At 40.0% G+C, this 21324-nt stretch overlaps 1 protein-coding gene across 3 annotated transcripts in view; it reads right to left on the bottom strand.

The window, feature by feature from the left end:
• The window catches only part of opn4xa (opsin 4xa), a 96144-nt gene that overhangs the window by 393 nt on the left and 74427 nt on the right, over window positions 1-21324 (bottom strand). For all 3 annotated transcript variants that reach the window (XM_061926641.1, XM_061926642.1, XM_061926643.1), the window contains exons 3-10: window positions 13811-13946; window positions 6908-7041; window positions 6627-6830; window positions 6374-6545; window positions 6023-6184; window positions 2041-2148; window positions 1771-1951; window positions 15-139 (exon numbers count right to left, since the gene is read on the bottom strand). In XM_061926641.1, the coding sequence (XP_061782625.1) occupies window positions 15-139; window positions 1771-1951; window positions 2041-2148; window positions 6023-6184; window positions 6374-6545; window positions 6627-6830; window positions 6908-7041; window positions 13811-13944 (1220 nt within the window). In that variant the 5' untranslated portion in view covers window positions 13945-13946. The remainder of the gene's footprint in view (window positions 1-14; window positions 140-1770; window positions 1952-2040; window positions 2149-6022; window positions 6185-6373; window positions 6546-6626; window positions 6831-6907; window positions 7042-13810; window positions 13947-21324) is intronic.

The following is a 21324-nucleotide window of genomic DNA, read 5'->3' as shown; positions in this document are numbered from 1 at the left end:
AGCATCTGCTTTACCTGTCTTGACATTGTGGTCTCTTATCATGACCCCGTTCCGTCTCCTTCAGGGCTCCGAGGGAATAGCTGGACCTCAGACAACGGCTCTGGTCCATTGGATCGAGCTCCACGTCGCTCCAAACCTGCTGCAGGGCACATGCGGTACTGTTACTTTAAACCATGTACTTGTTTTTTATGGAAGGTCAAATTGGACAAAATTAAAAATTAAAATCAAATATTTGATTAAATATAATTAATTAAATTGTGTAATAATTAAATAAATCATGAACTAATAATTAAATTGTGAAATAATTAATTAAATAATTAAATTGTGTAATAATTAAATAAATCATGAACTAATAATTAAATTGTGAAATAATTAATTAAATAATTATATTAAATGATAAATGGGTTATACTTGTATAGCACTTTTCTACCTTCAAGGTACTCAAAGCGCTTTGACAGTATTTCCACATTTACCCATTCACACACTGATGGCGGGAGCTGCCATGCAAGGCGCTAACCAGCAGCCATCAGGAGCAAGGGGTGAAGTGTCTTGCCCAAGGACACAACGGACGTGACTCGGATGGTAGAAGGTGGGGATTGAACCCCAGTAACCAGCAACCCTCCGATTGCTGGCACGGCCACTCTACCAACTTCGCCACGCCGTCCATATTGTGAAATAATTAAATCATGAAATAATAAAAACAATAATAATCAAATGAATAAATAATTAAATGTAATTGTACAATAAATACATTAAATGACATATTTAAGAACACATTTATGAATTCAATCCATCCATTTTCTACCGCTCGTCCCTTTCAGGGTCGAATTTAATACCGATTTTAATTAAATAATGACACATTTAAGTCATCACTTAAAGATGCATTTATTTATTAAATTTTTTGTCCCATTTGACCCTGGATAGTTTTTAGCCAATCAGAAGCCTGAAGAAAGTCACTTCCCGAAAAGGCAAAATAACAGCAATGGTGATTCAGATAAAATGTACTCCTGAATATCAAACACACTTAAATAAAAAAAGCTAAAATAAATCAAATGGACCAAAAAAGATGACGTTCTAAAATGTAAGCATAGAAAAATATGCATATTTGGAGATAATTGTTCTCTTTTGGTCTTGGATTTAGTATGGCTAAAATCAAATCTGTGTTTAATATTGTGTTCAAATTGATACATACAGTTTTCAGAGCATAGGGGACATGCTGAAAATACAATATTTTACCACTAAAATGTAATATTTTTGCCATTATTTCAAATTATAGCACTGGTGTTTTAAGTGTGGCTCTTTTTTGAAAATTGGCCCTCTGCATACACTAAAATTACAATCAATTGTATTATAATAATCAATTCATTAGATATTACTATTAGTATTTGTCTCTGATAACACAAAACTAAGATGTTGATGTTTTGTTCAAGTAGCTTAGCTCAGCCTATATTGGCTCATGCCTACATCTTATTTTTTTTTAATTATTTATATGAAAATAATAATTGACTAGCGTAAAAACTTGCTGTTTTCTACTAATTACATAACATTAATTATTGGGGTTTCTGCCATCTGGAGGAGTTGAAAAATTACATCAGGAGGTTGCCTACAGCCTATTAGGGCTAATGTTTTATATACCCCTGGGATTTTATTATTTTATATACTATAGGAGACCACAGTTCCTGTAACTGACGATAATCGACTAAATTCTTTTGAGATCCGTCTCAGTCAAATGGTCTTTAGTCTGAAAAGCCTTGTCAACACTTTACTCACAGTGTCTATTGTGGATACAGAGGAAGAAACCTTGAAAAACTTGTTTTTGGACAGGGACGATTGTCGGCTCAGTGTTGAGTCTCTAAAGGAGGACTGGCTATGCGACACCGACATGAAGTCCCGCCGTGGGCTAGCCTGGGCGAGGAAGTGCAGACACGGCACTTTTGCAGCCAGAGTGTCCCTGTTGAAGCAACGTGATTACTCAGACAAAAGGTCCTGTATCTGTTTCCAGGTATCATTAGTATTAAGGGCTGAATATCGTGCTTTCACCTGTATTTAGAGTGAATGATGGCGTAGATGAAAGGGTTGTAGATGGCCGAGGCCTTGGCTATGACGGCGGGGACGGCTTTGGAGTAGGGGTTCAGGACACTGGCGTATCTGAAAAGTATATGCATATGACATCCTTTCATATTTTATACACGTTTGGTTCATATTAAACATTCACAAGCACAATATAATAATCACAATTTGGGCTTAAATAGTTCAACATGTCCAAAAGGAAGAGGACGAAGAAAAGATTATTTGATGCTACCCCTCTGTCCCTCATGTGATACATTTCTGATAATGATGTCAGGCACACTGCCTCAATGGTTCTTCTTCATTACACTTTGTAAATACCAATACACTTGAAGGCACTACAATGGGTAGTTGAGATTTTAAAATGTCAAAAATATTCTGTGCTGTGTATATACTTCGCGGAAAGTAAGGATGATTTGATACACGCTGATTTTTGTCTGTTTAACTCCTTACAAAAGATATGATCTTTTATGGCAGAGAGAATGTTTAAAAATCCAGTCCAATGATTATTTGTTCACAATATAAGCTATTATACAGTCGTGGTCGAAAGTTTACATACACTTGTAAAGAACATAATGTCATGGCTGTTTTGAGTTTCCAATAATTTCTACAACTCTTATTTTATTGTGATAGAGTGATTGGAGCACGTCTTGTTGGTCACTTATTTATTATTAGCCTTTATTTAACCAGGTAAAATCCCATTGAGATCAAAGATATCTTTTCCAAGGGAGACCTGGCCAAGAGGGCAGCAGCAAGGTTACATTAAAAACAGTAAACAAATACATAAAACATCACATTTACAACATTAAAACTTGCTCACATGACACATGTGCATACAGACAAGGTAGACTGTAATCCTTTCACAGAAGCTTTAAACTCATTCAACGTAACTAGGGTTTGAAGTTTAATGTTCGATTGTAGGTTATTCCAAGCCTTCGGTGCTGAAAACCTAAATGCTTTCTTGCCCAGTTCAGTTCTTACTTTGGGGACGACAAATTGCAGAACATTCATTGAACGAAGATTGTGACTTCCTTGTTTCTTTGTTAAAAGACAAGACAGATAAGATGGAGTGATACCCAGAATGGTTTTGTAGATGAAAACATACCAATGATTGAGGCGTCGAGCACATAAAGATGTCCAGTTAACCATTGAGTATAACACACAATGGTGAGTAAGGGGAGCGCAGTTGGTGATGAATCTCAGTGCCCCGTGGTACACACTATCCAGCTTGTGGAGACAACCAGCAGTAGCATTCATGTACAACACATCTCCATAGTCAATAACAGGTAAAAAGGTTGTTTCCACCAATTTCTGTTTCACAGTAAAAGAAAAGCAAGACTTGTTTCTATAATAAAATCCCAGTAAAAGTTTCAGTTTTTTTACAACATACTGAATGTGCTCCTTAAAACTCAAGTGGTCATCAATTAAAAATCCACATCACAAAAAACATTCATGAAGTTTGGTTCTTTTATGAATTTATTATGGGTCTACTGGAAATGTGAGCAAATCTGCTGGGTCAAAAGTATACAAACAGCAATGTTAATAGTTGGTTACATGTCCCTTGGCAAGTTTCACTGCAATAAGGCGCTTTTGGTAGCCATCCACAAGCTTCTGGCAAGCTTCTGGTTGAATTGTTGAGCACTTTTCTTGACAAAATTGGTGCAGTTCAGCTAAATTTGTTGGTTTTCTGACATGGACTTGTTTCTTCAGCATTTTCCACACGTTTAAGTCAGGACTTAAGCAAGCACCTTGAGAACACAAAAGCTTATGCTAGAATTTTATTTGTTGATTTCAGCTCAGCTTTTAATACAGTGCAAATTCACATACTCTTGGAGAAGCTCAAAGACATGGGTGTAAACTCCACCTTGATCAAATGGTTTCACTCTTTTTTAACAAACAGAACACAGCAAGTGAAGGTCAACAGAACACTGTCAGACACCAAACACTGCAACACAGGCGTCCCACAGGGTTGCGTTGTATCACCAACACTGTTTACATTGTACACCGATGATTGTAGGACTGTGCACCCTAACAATTATATGGTGAAATTTGCGGACGATACCGTGCTCCTAAGCCTTCTACACTAGGATACGGACCCCTCTGTGTACCAAGACGAGATAGACCTATTTATTAGATGGTGTGATACCAACCATCTTATTCTAAATGTGACCAAGACACAGGAAATGGTTTTGGATCCGAGGAAAGTGACTGACCATGAGCCAGTGGTCATCAAAAATCAGGAAATCACCCAGGTATCCTCATATAAATATTTAGGGGTTCATATTGATAATCTTCTCTGCTGGAAGACACATATTGACAAACTGTGCAATAGACTGCAACAGAGGCTATATTTTTTGCGAAGATTAAGATTGTACGGCGTAAGCAGCCACATCATGATGATTTTCTACCGTGCCATTGTAGAGAGCATCATTAGATACGGGATCACCTCATGGTTTGGCAACCTAACCGTTAAGCTAAAAAGCAAACTGGCCGGCATGCATAAAACGGCAATGAAAATCGTAGGGAGGAAAGAATATGAGCCTATACAGAGCATCTATGAGCAGGCAGTTAGGAAAAAAGCTAAGAAAATGATTTCCAACTCACAACACTCACTCTTCTCTGAATATGGAACCCTGCCATCAGGGTGAAGACTCCGGGTCCCACTATGCAAATCTAACCGCCTTAAATTATCATTTGTCCCAGCCTCCATTAAGATGACCAACAATGTGCAATAGAATGTTAATACATAGGTTAGCACTTTTTTTTAGCACATAGCACTTTAGCACATAGCACTTTAGAACTAAGCACTTTAGCACACAGCACTTTATCCATGAGCTCTAGTACAATGCACACTGGTACTTTATCTTTATCTCCATACTGTAGATGTTATGCTTACATCAAAGTGCCACTTAGGTCTATCAAGCTCCATGTTCTGATGTTTAAATGTTAGTTGTCTGGTTGTGGTTGTGTCTGTGCTTGTGTTTTTGTTCTGTTGTTTTTGTGTATGTTAAGAAAGCAATGATGCACTGTGCCCAAGACAAATTTCCCTGCGGGGACAATAAAGTTGAACCTTGAACCTTGAACCTTGACTTTGGGAAGGCCATTCTAAAACCCTAATTCTAGCCTGATTTAGCCATTCCTTTACCACTTTTGACGTGTGTTTGGGGTCATTGTCCTGTTGGAACACCCAACTGCGCCCAAGACCCAACCTCCGGGCTGATGATTTTAGGTTGTCCTGAAGAATTTGGAGGTAATCCTCCTTTTTCATTGTCCCATTCAAAGCACCAGTTCCATTGACAGCAAAACAGGCCCAGAGCATAATTGCTGGGTATTGTGGCCAAACAGCTAAATTTTTGTTTCATCTGACCACAGAACTTTCTTCCAGAAGGCCTTATCGTTGTTCATGTGGTGTCAGATGAAACAAAAATAATAACCAAAGCTAAATAATAACCAAATATTTACATTGCTGTATGTATACTTTTGACCCAGCAGATTTCGTCACATTTACAGTAGACCCATAATACATTCATAAAAGAACCAACCTTCATGAATGTTTTTTGTGACCAACAAGTATGTGCTCCAATCACTCTATCACAAAAAAATAAGAGTTGTAGAAATGATTGGAAACTCAACACAGCCGTGACATTATGTTCTTCACAAATGTATGTCAACGTTTGACCACGACTGTATGTATTTTATTTCCAAAGGTTTCAACAAAACCACAACAGATTAGCAATGATTTGACTGTAAAAAAAAAAAAAAAAAAAGGTACTATTTTTCTGGCAGAGAACAAATATTACACAGGTAGTGCTTCACTGAAAAAAGGCTGAGAAGCATTTTTATAGCGTCGACACACATACTGTAGGTCATGCATTATGGCTGACCTGAAGCTACAATAAATACAATTAAAGTAGTTTTTATTTCAGTGTTTAAAAAGAACCTGCATCATATTTACCCAGCCCAGGCAATGAGGGTGACGCATGCATAGGGTGACCAGGAGAGCACAAACACTATGATCACCACAAAGGCAATCTTAGCCAACTTCCACTCAGTCCTGATGGTCTGCTGCTGAATCAGGGTCGTCTTCCTCACCTGAGAGCCCAACTTCTCCACCTCCCTGTCGGGACATAGAGAGAAAGTGCTTGATTTGTTGGGTATGCGCAGTGTAAATAAATGCTGATATAATTTCACCCTGTACCTCAGGAGGTTCTTTATGATGAAAAACACTTAAGTATTTCTATCTCAGTATCGCAGGAATGTGCGGCTTTGCCAACATTGATTATTTACCTAAATTCAGTCAATTTACCTGCTTGCATGGCGGGTAGCCAGGAACATGCACAGATAACAGTAGGATATGATGCCCAGAGGGATGAAGAAGACAAAGCAGCATAGCATCAGTGTGTAGCTTTTATTGGCAGGCGTCGACGTCACATAATCCCACGTGCACGAGGTCATCAGGCCCTCCGGTATGTAAGAACCTCAAAGGATAAATACAGTGTGATATAGTAAATTGTGCAAGTATTTTGTTGTCAGATAATGTGAGAAAACCAGCTCCTTACTCCAGCCCAGAAGAGGCGCAAGGCTCCAGGCAAAAGAGTACAGCCAGACCAGGCAGATGATGTAGTAAGTGCGTCGCTTGGAGGTCCACTGTAAGGCCTGCAGAGGCTTGGTGATGACGATGTAGCGATCCATGGAGATAGCCAGGAGGTTGATCATGGACGCGATGCCAAATAGGGCTCCGCAGAAGGCGTAGACCTTACAGCCTGGGGGAAACCCGTATTGTATTGATAAACTTGGACTATTGTAAATAGACAAGTAATGCAGCATGTACATACGGTACCTGTTTCGCCAAAAATCCAGCCCTTGTAAAGGGAGTTGACAAAGAAGATGGGTGACTGAGTGATGGCCATGAGGAAGTCACTGATCGCCAGGTTCATGATGAAGAAGTTTGGAGGAGTGCGTAGCTTTTTGTTACTGAAACACAATAACAGCAAAAAGAAATCATACTTTTGACCGTGCATTGCGGTACCATTCAAATAACCGAAATGGTCTCTAAATATAGCCTGGTTAAGCTGTGCGAGGTAAGAATGCAGCAATTTGATCTGCATGTGCTTTAAAATAAATAAAATAAAATAAAATTAATGCACATTACACTTGCCTTAATGTTGTTTAAGATAGATGGATGAGGAATGTAGGATGTTGAGTCCCCAGTTTCCCTACCGAGTGTTTATAGACTGTCTAAGTGAGTATTGAATGTTCAGAAGTTTACCACTATCTTCCTGGTCTTGATGGTATTGAAGTGCAGTTGGTTGGTGTCGCACCATGTCACCACCTTCCGGATTACTTCTTGATTAGTACTCATCCACCTGACCGCTTCTAAAACAGCCCAGGATGGCCGTGTCGTCTGCAAACTACTGTCTGTGGCAGAGCTCAAAGTTGTGTGTACCACGTGAACAGAACCGGCGAGAGCACAGTTCCCTGCAGTGCTCCTGTGCTGCCGAGCACAGTATGAGTTCTGTAGTCCCCAAGTCGCACGTAGTGAGGTCTTCCTGTCAGACAGTAGAAGACGCTAGAGAGGTCCAATCATGTAATCCTCACAGCACCACTTCCTCTGTCCTAATTAGAGAGGAATCGGTGAATGATGATGATAAAGAGGATGGCCTCCTCCACTTGAGCCTTTCCTGGTAATCAAACTGTAGAGGGGTCAAGAGCATTGTGGGTCTGTGGTCTTAGGTGATGAAGCAGTAGTCATGGTCTTCATCAGTAGTGATGTCATTGCGACATCACTCAGTCAGTCACTCAGTTGAACAAGGTACAAGCACGTGTTGGACGTGGTTTCTTCAGGACCAATAGGATGCAGAATGTCTTTTACAGGCAAGTGACCCTTCCCTCTCTCAAACTGAGCTTGAAGATGTGCTGTAGAGGTTATGCCAGCTCCAACACATATCTGTTGTGTTCTGAGGTTTGAATAGGTTATCAAGATAAAACCTATTAAGACAATGGTTTAACCGGTTCAAGCTTTCCACATCCCCCTCAATGGAGACGCCCCTCTCTGAGCCACAGCTGGGGATGGTCTTCATTACCTTCCCACATCTCCTCCATGCTGTTGTTCTACAGCTTTTGTTTTGTGCCTTTATACAACATTTTCAAAAAGAAGTCTGCTGCGTTAGTGTTGCTGGTAGTGGCTTCTCCATCCCTCTTTCTTTAGTGGCTTTTGTGTTACATTGTAGAGCAGTTTGGCCTTTAAAAATCCAATTACAAATACCTTTTGAATTCCAATTGATTACCAGGGAACACCATGGCCCAGATCCCTTAGGATTTCCAAATCAAAACAGGGTTGTCACTATGTGACAACCCTGTTTGCCATGCCATAGACATATCTAGTCTAGTGGCTGGTGTTAATACCTCAGTAGGCTTCATCAGTTCATGCTCATAGACTTAGGTTGGTCAGATCTAGTCTAGTGGCTGGTGCCAAATATTTATACACCAAAAACCGGAAGGGTGTGCCTGGGTAAGGATGGTTCGTAGTGATGAAAAGCAACTGTCGAAATGCAAACAAACAATCCTACTGTCAAAGCTAACGACAGTCGTTGAAGTGTAATTTCCCCTTGTTCGTGTTGAGGTTTGATTTTTATTTTTATTAAGGATCCCCATTAGCTGGTTGCCACAACAACCCACTAGTCTTCCTGGAGTCCACAATTCAATACAATTACAAGTAAAAGCATATAATTATAACTACACAATACAGAAAAAATAAATAAATAAAAGCATCAAACAACAGTTGATGCTTGATCAACAGGTATTGTGTGGCAGAACGATTGCTGTGAATCGACTAATACCAGTTTAAAATAGTCGGAATCACCCACGTTAGCATTACATTCAGTTGTAAACAAATGGCATTTGGTCACCTTCTGTGACCAGAATGTTTCTAACTCCTGTTATTTGTTTGAGGCTAAATTGCAGTCTTTTTGGAATGGTTTAAAGGACTATGTTGTAAGTGAGAGACGGGTAGTGTCGCAGACCACCTCCTCTGTTCAGGGATGGTTTTTCAACCATGACATAGATGGCTTCGCCCACTCCTCTTTTGTACCATCTGTCCTCCCTGTCCAGAATCTGTAAATTTTTGTTCTCAAAGGAGTGTTGTTTCTCCCTGAGATGCAGGTAGACAGCTAAATTTTGGCCTGAAGAGTTTGCCATGCGTCAGCTTTGTGGTTGTTTTATTTCCCCAATATATGAATCAGTGCATTCATCATTACACTGGATAGCATACACCAGATTGTTTTTGTGGGTGTGGGGTGTCCGGTCTTTAGGATGCACTATTCACTGTCTCAGGGTGTTGCCTGTTTTAAGTGTATTGGGATGTTGTGTTGGTTAAAAAAAATCTTCTGAGTTTCTCAGATAGCCCTGATACATATGGAATGACAATATTTTTGGTTCTGTCACCTTTTTCCTCTTCATCCACTCTGTTCTTGTTATTTCTGGCGAAACCATCCTTGCCCAGGCACACCCTCCCAGTTTTTGGAGTATAAATGTTTTGGGTTTTGGCACCAGCCGCAAGACTCGATCTGACAAATTTAAGAATAAGACTAAATCTGACCAATCTAAGTCTATCGGCATGAACTGATGAAGCCTACTCGGATGAGAGGCAAAATATCTTCAAAAACAAACCAAACAGTCCAGTTGCGATCGATTGAATGCCCTGAGATTACAATGACCTGGATGAATGACAACTTTCATAGATCAACTTCAGAGAGTTGCATCAATGCCATGCTTCCTCTTTGCCAGACACTTTAGTGTATTTGTATGTTGAGCTGTCACATGGGTGCTTTTAGTGTACGTGTGATGTGGCGCTGAGGGAAGCGAGCCTCCCTGGAGGCCTCTACTTTAATGCACAAAACATGTCTCAGTGTCGTGTCCACTACTGCACAGAGAAGGACTACGGACCACTTAATCTTTGTTTCATGCTGATCTCTTAACACCTAAAGTCCAGAGGGTCAACGCCTAACTGATTTTTTTTCCTTTGCCACACGGTGTACTGAGTTTATTTAACCATGCAGAACACAATACGCAGGGCAATAAAGAAGCATGTTGCATATACTGTAATGATACATGGATCACATGCACATTCATTGGCCAACTTGACCATTTTCTTTCAAGAAAAGCAATTTCTAAATGTTTTAGGAAATCATAAGAAACATTTTTGACATAATTATTTGCAATTTACAGAATAGAAAACAATCCAAATTCCATACACTTTAATAGAATTGGAAAGATAATTGTATGACTTTATACAAACTTAAAGGTACACTATTCTCCATTTATATTATGTTTTGGACATTCAACCCAAATAGGCTAAAGTAGTAAGTTTCAAATCTTGGGAAAAAAATGCAATTGTGTAGGTATGCACTTTTCAGATCTATCTGAAGGCCTTTAGAGTAAGTGTTCCCTCGCTACAACACGGTTTGCTTTACACTGATTTTTTGTGTGTGTGTGTGTAATTTTTTACAGTGTCGCATGCTTCTTTTTTTTTTACACAGCGTATGAATGTGTTCTGTGTCCTGATTGGCTAAAGGAATGTAGACCATTGTCAATCAATCTTCTCTCATGCCATGTTTCTTGTACAGTACATAATGTGTACTGTGGGTGGAGGGGGTTATATAATCCTTAACAAGTTGTTAATATGGATGAGACAGGCTTATTTTGGAAACTAATGCCCTCTCGCACCTTTAAAATGCAGGACGAAGCCAAAAGCACAGGATTTCAGGCCCAAAAAGATCGTGTGACTCTGGTTATGTGTGGAAATGCTGTGGGCTTTATGATTAACCCGGGTTTATTTCTAGGTCAAAAAATCCTAGAGCTCTACAAAACAGGTTTTTATCTTTGGTTTCATTCTTTAATACAGTAGTGTACTGTACTTATTTTTTAAATCCACAAAGGTTTGAACTTTGAGAGCGTTTAAATGAGAGAAATGTGAAAAAATGGTAATACCTGTCCGAGGGGAAAAAGGGCTTTACAGACTTAAGACATACAGTATATAAGAAACGAAAAAACATATACTGTACAGTACTTTAAATGAAAAAAACATAATAAATAAAAACAACAACCTGTAAACAAAAAACATGCACAGTAAATAAATAAAAAACAGTGTAAATGAAAAAACATATAATACAAAAAAAAAAAAAAATATTGTGAATAGGGATGTCCCGATCCAGGTTTTTGCACTTCCGATCCGATACCGATATTGTTTTTGCACTTCCGATCCGATACCGATACTGACCGATACTGACCGAGCATGTATTAAAGTTTAAAGTTATTTAGCCTACTTAGTTGTCAGAATCATGTTGAAAAGGGTTTTAGTACTCTTGATAACAACTAGCCAGCTGAATTAGGTGAGTTTGAATAATACACAATGGTTGGTTACAAGAAACTGACATGTTTATTCAAGGATAAACACAAAATAGACAAAATTATACATGACAAACAGAAATGGCATCATTGAAACAAGGGCTGGGCGATATGGCCTTTTTTTAATATTGCGATATTTTAAGGCCATATTGCGATACACGATATATATCTCGATATTTTGCCTTAGCCTTGAATGAACACTTGATGCATATAATCACAGCAGTATGATGATTCTATGTGTTTTGATTGATTGACTGAGACTTTTATTAGTAGGTTGCACAGTGAAGTACATATTCCGTACAATTGACCACTAAATGGTAACACCCGAATACGTTTTTCAACTTGGGGTCCACTTAAATTGATTCATGATACAGATATATACTATCAGATATATACTATCATCATAATACAGTCATCACACAAGATAATCACATTGAATTATTTACATTATTTATAATCCAGGGTGTGGAGGGGGGCGCCGGATGTAAGTGTCAAAAAGACAGCCAAAAGAGTTTGATATGAGAATAAATCTAAAGTTAAAATATAGGGTAGAAATGCACCCATTTGCAGGAAATGTAGTCTTGATTATCAAAATTTTCTTTCAAGGCTTGCATGTCTACATTAAAACATTCTTCTTCATACTGCATTAATATATGCTACTTTTAAACTTTCATGCAGAGAAGGAAATCACAACTAAAAAAATCACTAATTTTTTCATACGGTGTTGATCTGGAAATTTTTGCCTCGGCATTTTGATGGTGTGGACGTGTGGCACCGAATGGAGATAAGCGTCTCGACAGATGTTATAATATTTGAACAATGATGACGAAAACTGTTTTCTCTGTCGTGTCGGTGTGTCAAAAATTGTTATGCGCTTATTTTTTTATTTGATTTTGTGCGTGGCATAGATTTGCTATGCGCAGAGGACGCTTAAACAGTGCGCAATTGCACAAGCGCGCACCTTAGAGAGAACGTTGGTCACACGGCTGCGCTAGCATCACAGCTAACGTTAGCCATGCTGCTACCACTCTGCTCGGGGAGGACGTATACGTATGTGACGTATGACGTGACAGTATGTGACGTGTGTCGTGACAGTATGTGACGTATGACGTGACAGTATGTGATGTATGACATGACAGTATGTGACGTATGACGTGACAGTATGTGACGTGTGTAAGAAGGTGCGCTTGCTGTCTGTGAGAAGCACAGACACAGAAAAGAGTGAGAAGAGCCTGTCGTGTAATGCCAGCAGCTAAAAGCAACTGCGTGAGAATCCACAGACCTGTGGATGTGTTGAAGGTGTGCTGGAAAATGCGGAACGGAAATTAGGGAGCAGCAGAAAAGTGGAATGTACTATTTAAATAGGTGCGTTGGAAAACACGGAGAGGAGTTGTTTTTTTTAACTGGATCTGGATCGGCATTTTCCCATGCCTTGCCGATACGCATTTTTTGCAAATATCGGCGGCCGATCCGATCCAAATATCGGATCGGGACATCCCTTATAGTGAATGAACACAAAAAAAACGGGGGGAAAAAAAATCTACTTCTTCTACATGGCTTTCACTTAAAGCGAGTATTTTTTGGAACGTAACCCCAGCGTTAAACGAGGGAACACTGTATTACAAACATCTCTCGTTAGATTGTGCTCCTATACCTAATGTTGTGTCCAGTGAGTTTGTATCTTCTGTTTTGACAACATACCCCACAGTAATAATTTTTTTTACAGAACACATACATTATTCATCATCCAGGTGTTTTCGCTGTTAGCTGTAAATATTTAAAAAGGTTGTGAAGGAGTATTATTATACACTCATTGATTTGTCCTTTAGCATTTGCAAATCACTCGGGGGTTTCCTGTTATTGAATGCCAGCAGACTTGCCGCAAAGACCATCTTTCGGTCTGCGGTTTGTGGCATTGTTTTGAACCATGTGCAGATCCCAGAACACACTGTTTTTATCCAGCTGGCATTCAAAATATTAGTATATCTTTCAATATTAGCCTTTACCACACAGTATCACGTGAAAGCCAACTTTCGGAGAATGAGCTTTATCAGTCGGAGCATCTCCACTGAAAACACATTGTTTTATATTGGTATGCCATGCCAGCCACAATGAGTCATGCTTTATTCCCTTGCAAGGTTGGGGTTAGGTTAGGTTTTGGGTTGAGGGACTGGGACATATTAAATGATTTATTGGCTCATATTTGTTGTCCTTGTCTGCCAACATTATGTTTGAGTGCAACAAAAAAAGTATTGTATTTTGTTGCTTTACCTGCATTCGCCTGAAGAATGAAGTTATTAATGAAGACAAGCAAAGCAAAGAAAATATTCTTTCTTACCAGAAGAATGCATACATGACCAGGGCATTGCCAGTAACCCCCACTGTTCCGATCACCAGGACAAAAAAGGCCACGATGTAGTGAACGTGGTCCTGGACATCAACGTGCCGATAGAATCCGTTTTGCCTATCCATGTCTGTAGAAAACATACAAACATACTGTAGTACGTCACAAGCAGAGTGGAAATGTCCCAACAATATCTGTAAAGATCTCCAAATTGTGACTTTCTTTGTGGCTTTTCTTTTGGCATGACTCCTACTGTTTTTAAAACGTTATACAAATAAGAGATCACTAGGTATAAACATGTGTGTGAATAGTTGTCATGTTGTCTCTCTGTGTCAGCCCTGTGATTGACAGATGATCAGTCAAGCGGTGTATCCTAACCCTCCCATAGCCCCAACGTCAGCTGGGATAAGCTCTTGCCTCCCTGTGACCCTAAAAGAAAAATTGGAATAGAAAATGGATGGAACATTTTTTTTATTCTTCTCGTTTTCATTGTTTTAAATTATAAGGTCTGTATGTTATGTGTGTGTACGTGTATATATATGATGTATGTATGTATATATCTATGTATATGTGTGTATATATTTGTGTATATATGTATATACATCTATATATATATATATATATACAAGTATATATGTGTGTATTAGAGATGCGCGGTTTGCGGACACAACCGCGGATTATCCGCGGATCGGGCGGATGAAATTAAAAAAACTAAGATTTTATCCGCTCGCGGGTCGGGTCGGGCGGATTAATTTTTTTTTTTTTTTTGTTTTTTTTTGCGGGTGGCAGTTAAACCAATTCGGAAATATATATACATAGTTAAATGTTGTTACCCACATACGAAAAACGAGCAGGCACCTGCTGCATATGCCACAACAGAAGAAAAAAAAAGAAAAGAGATGGACACTTTTACGGAGCGGAGAAGGGACGCCTCGCCGGGGTCCGGGACCGAGGCCCCTTCCCCCGAGAGGGCCCCACCGGGAGCCGTAGCTGAGGCGATCCGCGAGAAGGGCCCGACGCACGTCCAGGGTCACTACCGCGCCCACCGCACCGACACCCCGCCTCGTCCGCTTTCGCCGCGGCCGGCGTCACGCGCAGCAAGTAAGCAGCTTACCTGCCTGCCACCCCCGTGGCCGGGGGCGCGTAACATGGGTCACTCCGCGCGCTCCACCCGCGCAGCTTACCTGCTTGCCACCCCTGTTGCCGGGGGCGCGTAACAGGGGTCACTCCGCGCGTAGTGCGCTCATGAAAGGGGTGGGGCTCACCCTGGTTGATATAGAGAGCAGGACGGTGGCCATGGAAGTTGGAACCCGCTAAGGAGTGTGTAACAACCCACCTGCCGAATCAACTAGCCCTGAAAATGGATGGCGCTGGAGCGTGGGCCCATATCTGGCCGTCGCCGGCAGCGAGACGCGCTTGGAGGTGCGCTCAGCGCGGCTCCCATATGATTGCGCACAGGTGTGCGTCTGGGTCGTGACAGCGTGGCACGCGAATGTCTGTGCATTGGATCAGTCTCCTTTCTTTAACAGGCAAAAGCTTTATAACCTCACCATACCTGCCAACTTTTAAATCAGAAAAACCTAGTAGCCAGGGTCCAAGGGCCGCAGGCCCCGGTAGGTCCAGGACAAAGTCCTGGTGGAGGGTTCAGGGCTTCGCCCCCGACGCAAAATGACTATTAGCATTCAGACAGGTTAAAATGTTGCTAAAACCATCACTTTTCTATCAGTCACAGTGACTTTTCAAAACAAAAATATTACAGCAAAAATCATATGGGTTGATTGACATGTTTATTCTGTAAGCTAACTTCAATAGTTTGAAATTATTTTGACAGTTAATGCCAGTTATCCTGTCAACCTTTCACAAGACTTCAATTTGTTAATTGAAAGTATAAACAGTATAAACACTTTTTACAGTATGTCGTGCTGTGAAATACAGCCGACAGGATTGCGCATGCATGGTGCAGGAGAACAAAGGACTTCTTTCATTTAAGGTTTGTGATAAACCATCAAACTCATTCGTTAAAAGGACTCTATAGTAATATAAAGCGAATTTTTCTGGACATTATCATGCAAGAAAAGTTTATTTTTGGGATCGCGATCACCGCGTAATGATTTTTAAAGGTTGCATTACATTATTAACTGTCCCATGTGATCAGCCAGTGCGATTGGAAGTCCATGCTCAATTATTGCCTCCATAAATAAAACTTCGGCATTTATCACATCCAAAGAATCTGTTTGGGCGACGAAAAACGTTGAAAGTTTTCCACTTGTATCGCTAGCAACGGCATTAGACTTGTGTTTTTTTGTCCCAACGTGGTCTTTTACATGGCTAATTCCTCCGTGTCCGATCGAAAAATCTTGTCTGCACAAGGTGCAATTCGCGTAGTTTTCACCCTTTTTTTAATTTTTTTATTAATATTAGATATATAACAACGGGCGGATGGTGGGCGGGTGCAGTTCAGATCAAACGTTACATCGGGTGGATGGCGGATGGTTGACGACTTTCTGATGCGGTTGCGGATGAAATAATTGCCTATCCGCGCATCTCTAGTGTGTATATACTGTATATACATATGTGTGTATACTAGAGATGCGCGGTTTGCGGACACAACCGCGGAGTCCGCGGATTATCCGCGGGTCGGGCGGTTGAAATAAAAAAAAAATTAGATTTTATCCGCGGGTCGGGTCGGGCGGTTGAAATTAAAAAAAATTACATTTTAAATAGATTCAGGCGGGTGGCAGTTAAACCAATTCGGAAATATATATACATAGTTAAATGTTGTTACCCACATACGAAAAACAAGCAGGCACCTGCAGCATATGCCACAACAGAAGAAGAAAAAAAAAAAAGATGGCAACGCCGGCAGCAAACGTGGTACGCGACAAACTAAAAAAGGGAATACTAAAGACCAGGGGAAAAAAGGCCAGAAAAGTTCAGCGTGGACTCGTTTTTATGAGGTTGTAAATCAGGATGATAGTAATGCTGGCTACGTGATTTGCAAGAGCTGCGACGCTGTTTATGTCTACGACAGTCACAAAACCGGGACATCTAACATGGTGCATCACATTTGTGCAAAACCCCGAACCTCCACAAACACCGTGAGCATGAGCAGTTTCGTCCGCCGTGATCCCAGAAGAGTGCCACAGGATGTTAAAACAAGATAGAACGCAGCTGCCTGCAGCAGTTTGAGTGGCGCGAGCGCGCTTGGAGGTGCGCTCAGCGCGGCTCCTAGATGATTGCGCACTGGTGTGCGTCTGGGCCGTGACAGCGTGGCACGCATTGAATGTCTCTGCTAAATTGGATCAGTCTCCTTTCTTTAACAGGCAAAAGCTTTATAACCTCACTAATGCCTTGCATCGTCTATATTAGATATATAACAACGGGCGGGTGGCGGATGGCGGGCGGGTGCGGTTTTGATTAAATGTTAGTTCGGGTGGATGGCGGATGGTTGACGACTTTTGTGATGCGGTTGCGGATGAAATAATTGCCTATCCGCGCATCTCTAGTGTATATGTACAGTCGTGGTCAAAAGTTTACATACACTTGTAAAGAACATAATGTCATGGCTGTTTTGAGTTTCCAATAATTTCTACAACTCTTATTTTTTGTGATAGAGTGATTGGAGCACATACTTGTTGGTAACAAAAAACATTCTTGGAAGTTTGGTTCTTTTATGAATTTATTATGGGTCTACTGAAAATGTGAGCAAATGTGCTGGGTCAAAAGTATAGATACAGCAATGTTAATATCTGCTTACATGTCCCTTGGCAAGTTTCACTGCAATAAGGCGCTTTTGGTAGCCATCCACAAGCTTCTGCTTGAATTTTTGACCACTCCTCTTGACAAAATTGGTGCAGTTCAGCTAAATTTGTTGGTTTTCTGACATGGACTTGTTTCTTCAGCATTGTCCACACGCTTAAGTCAGGACTTTGGGAAGGCAATTCTAAAACCTTAATTCTAGCCTGATTTAGCCATTCCTTTACCACTTTTGACGTGTGTTTGGGGTCATTGTCCTGTTGGAACACCCAACTACGCCCCAGACCCAACCTCCGAGCTGATGAGTTTAGGTTGTCCTGAAGAATTTGGAGGTAATCCTCCTTTTTCATTGTCCCATTTCATTTCATGAATGTTTTTTGTGACCAACAAGTATGTGCTCCAATCACTCTATCACAAAAAAATAAGAGTTGTAGAAATGATTGGAAACTCAAGACAGCCATGACATTATGTTCTTTACCAGTGTATGTAAAATTTTGATTGCGACTGTATATATCCATCCATTTTCTACCGCTTGTCCCTCTCGGGGTCGCGGGGTTGCCGGAGCATATCCCAGCTGCATTCGGGCGGAAGGCGGGATTCACCCTGGACAAGTTGCCACATATTATATATGTATAAACACACAATACAAACACACACAATATGACTAATAGAATGCTAAAAATATTATGACCTCAAAAAACTGAATGGAATTTTACAGCATATTCTCTGAATAAAAAAATGTACATGAAAATAAATAATGTGGGATTTGTAATATTACAATGAACGATAAAACACTAAATATTAAGAACATACAGTATGTACGCCTCTCATCTTTACTTACCAAATGACCAATTCAAGATCTATCTTTTACAGTAAAGCAAAATGCTACAAACATGCAACAAACACGGTAAAACATTAATTCAGAGGACAACAAACATCCACAGATCCATCCATCCATCCACTTTCTACCGCTTATTCCCTTCGGGGTCGCGGGGGGCGCTGGAACCTATATCAGCTACAATCGGGCGGAAGGCGGGGTACACCCTGGACAAGTCGCCACCTCATCACAGGGCCAACAGATCCATATAATGATAATCCATATATCACTTTTCTGTAGAACAGAATCTTGTTGTAGAAATCTGCTTCTGTGTCCCTCCCTGACACTCACGTCTTAAAGGGGAACATTATCACCAGACCTATGTAAGCGTCAATATATACCTTGATGTTGCAGAAAAAAGACCATATATTTTTTTAACCGATTTCCGAACTCTAAATGGGTGAATTTTGGCGAATTAAACACCATTCTATTATTCGCGATGACACATCGGGAAGCAATCCGCCATTTTCTCAAACACCGAGTCAAATCAGCTCTGTTATTTTCCGTTTTTCCGACTGTTTTCCGTACCTTGGAGACATCATGCCTCGTCGGTGTGTTGTCGGAGGGTGTAACAACACGAACAGGGACGGATTCAAGTTGCACCAGTGGCCCAAAGATGCGAAAGTGGCAAGAAATTGGACGTTTGTTCCGCACACTTTACCGACGAAAGCTGTGCTACGACAGAGATGGCAAGAATGTGTGGATATCCTGCAACACTCAAAGCAGATGCATTTCCAACGATAAAGTCAAAGAAATCTGCTGCCAGACCCCCAGGAAAAGTGAGCGGATGAGGGTATGTCTACAGAATATATTAATTGATGAAAACTGGGCTGTCTGCACTCTCAAAGTGCATGTTGTTGCCAAATGTATTTCATATGCTGTAAACCTAGTTCATAGTTGTTAGTTTCCTTTAATGCCAAACAAACACATACCAATCGTTGGTTAGAAGGCGATCGCCGAATTCGTCCTCGCTTTCTCCCGTGTCGCTGGCTGTCGTGTCGTTTTCGTCGGTTTCGCTTGCATACGGTTCAAACCAATATGGCTCAATAGCTTCAGTTTCTTCTTCAATTTCGTTTTCGCTACCTGCCTCCACACTACAACCATCCGTTTCAATACACGCGTAATCTGTTGAATCGCTTAAGCCGCTGAAATCCGAGTTTGAATCCGAGCTAATGTCGCTATAGCTTGCTGTTCTTTCCGCCATGTTTGTTTGTATCGGCATCACTATGTGACGTCACAGGAAAATGGACGGGTGTTTATAACGATGGTTAAAATCAGGCACTTTGAAGCTTTTTTTAGGGATATTGCGTGATAGGTAAAATTTTGAAAAAAACTTCGAAAAATAAAATAAACCACTGGGAACTGATTTTTAATGGTTTTAACCCTTCTGAAATTGTGATAATGTTCCCCTTTAAGATGGCTTCTGTAACCAAACCTTGCCCACTCTGCTTCTTGCCTGGTCTGCTTGGAGCGGCTGTGACGTAGATTATCGCAATAACCCGTATAACACTCAAAAGCACAGATTCCAACCATTGGAAAACTCTCTACAGTTCAAGACTTACGGTAATTTAAAAAATGCACTGCACATTGTGTTGGCGAGTTTCGATTGTAAAGGTTCAAAAAAACAATTTGGAAAGGCCAAGTTGAAAAGCTAGACAGACCGCATATGAGTAATTTGCCCATGGCTGGTCTAAAAGATGGATATTTAACTTGTGATGTGTTGTTAACAAGAGTTAGTCCTCAGTTGATGTACTTCCTTGGTATTTTCAAGGATTCCAAGAACATTATTATCATACTAGCAGCACACATGAGATGGCACAACATTTAGTACGGTCCTCAAGGTCTTAGGTTTAGCTCAATAAGTATCACAAGAACTACAGTATGTGTAATAAAGCAAATAGAACAGGAAATTGAGTATAGCATAGGTTAATAGAAATAGATTACAACTAGAATAGACAATTGAAAAACAGACTAGATTGTGATCCTGTAGTGCAAATACGACGTAAAACAATAACAGCAAACCAAACCAAATAACAGCCCATTTAAGCATAAGTGGGACATGTGCGCAAGTTAATGGTGCGTTCCATTTACCTCGGAATTTGGAAGTCAGCGTTAGAAGTGATGTCAAAGCTGAGCTATGAGCATTTTATTTACAAGGTCGAAAATCAAGATGCTACATCCGCGAAAGCTATTCTTTTTGTTTGCCTCGTCTGAATACAAACAACTTATGGGAAAATAGGCACTCATCATGCAACCTTCAAACACGGCGGATGAAAAGGAAACATTATTTACAACACTATTTCTATCAATGTAGAACATTAAAAAAATATAATTTACACCAGGGGTGCTCACACTTTTTCTGCAGGCGAGCTACTTTTCAATTGATCAAGTCGTGGGGATCTACCTCATTCATATATATAATTTATATTTACTTATTTATGAAATATATGTTTTTGTTAACAAGTTAAAGGTGTTTAATGATAATGCAAGCATGTTTAACACATATAGATAATATTGTTAAAAAATTAAAGGTGTTTAATGATAATACAAGTATGTTTAATACATATAGTTAATATTGTTAACAAGTTAAAGGTGTTTAAAGATAATGCAAGCATGTTTAACACATATAGTTAATATTGTTAATAAGTTAAAGGTGTTTAAAGATAATACAAGCATGTTTAACACATATAGTTAATATTGTTAATAAGTTAAAGGTGTTTAAAGTTAATACAAGCATGTTTAACACATATAGTTAATATTGTTAACAAGTTAAAGGTGTTTAATGATAATACAAGCATGTTTAACACATATAGTTAATATTGTTAACAAGTTAAAGGTGTTTAAATATAATACAAGCATGTTTAACACATATAGT

The sequence above is a fragment of the Nerophis lumbriciformis genome, linkage group LG32 (genome assembly GCF_033978685.3).
Source record: "Nerophis lumbriciformis linkage group LG32, RoL_Nlum_v2.1, whole genome shotgun sequence".
Taxonomy (NCBI): domain Eukaryota; kingdom Metazoa; phylum Chordata; class Actinopteri; order Syngnathiformes; family Syngnathidae; genus Nerophis; species Nerophis lumbriciformis.
The sequence above is the reverse complement of the archived record's forward strand: the minus strand, read 5'-3'. Positions and strand labels throughout refer to the sequence as shown.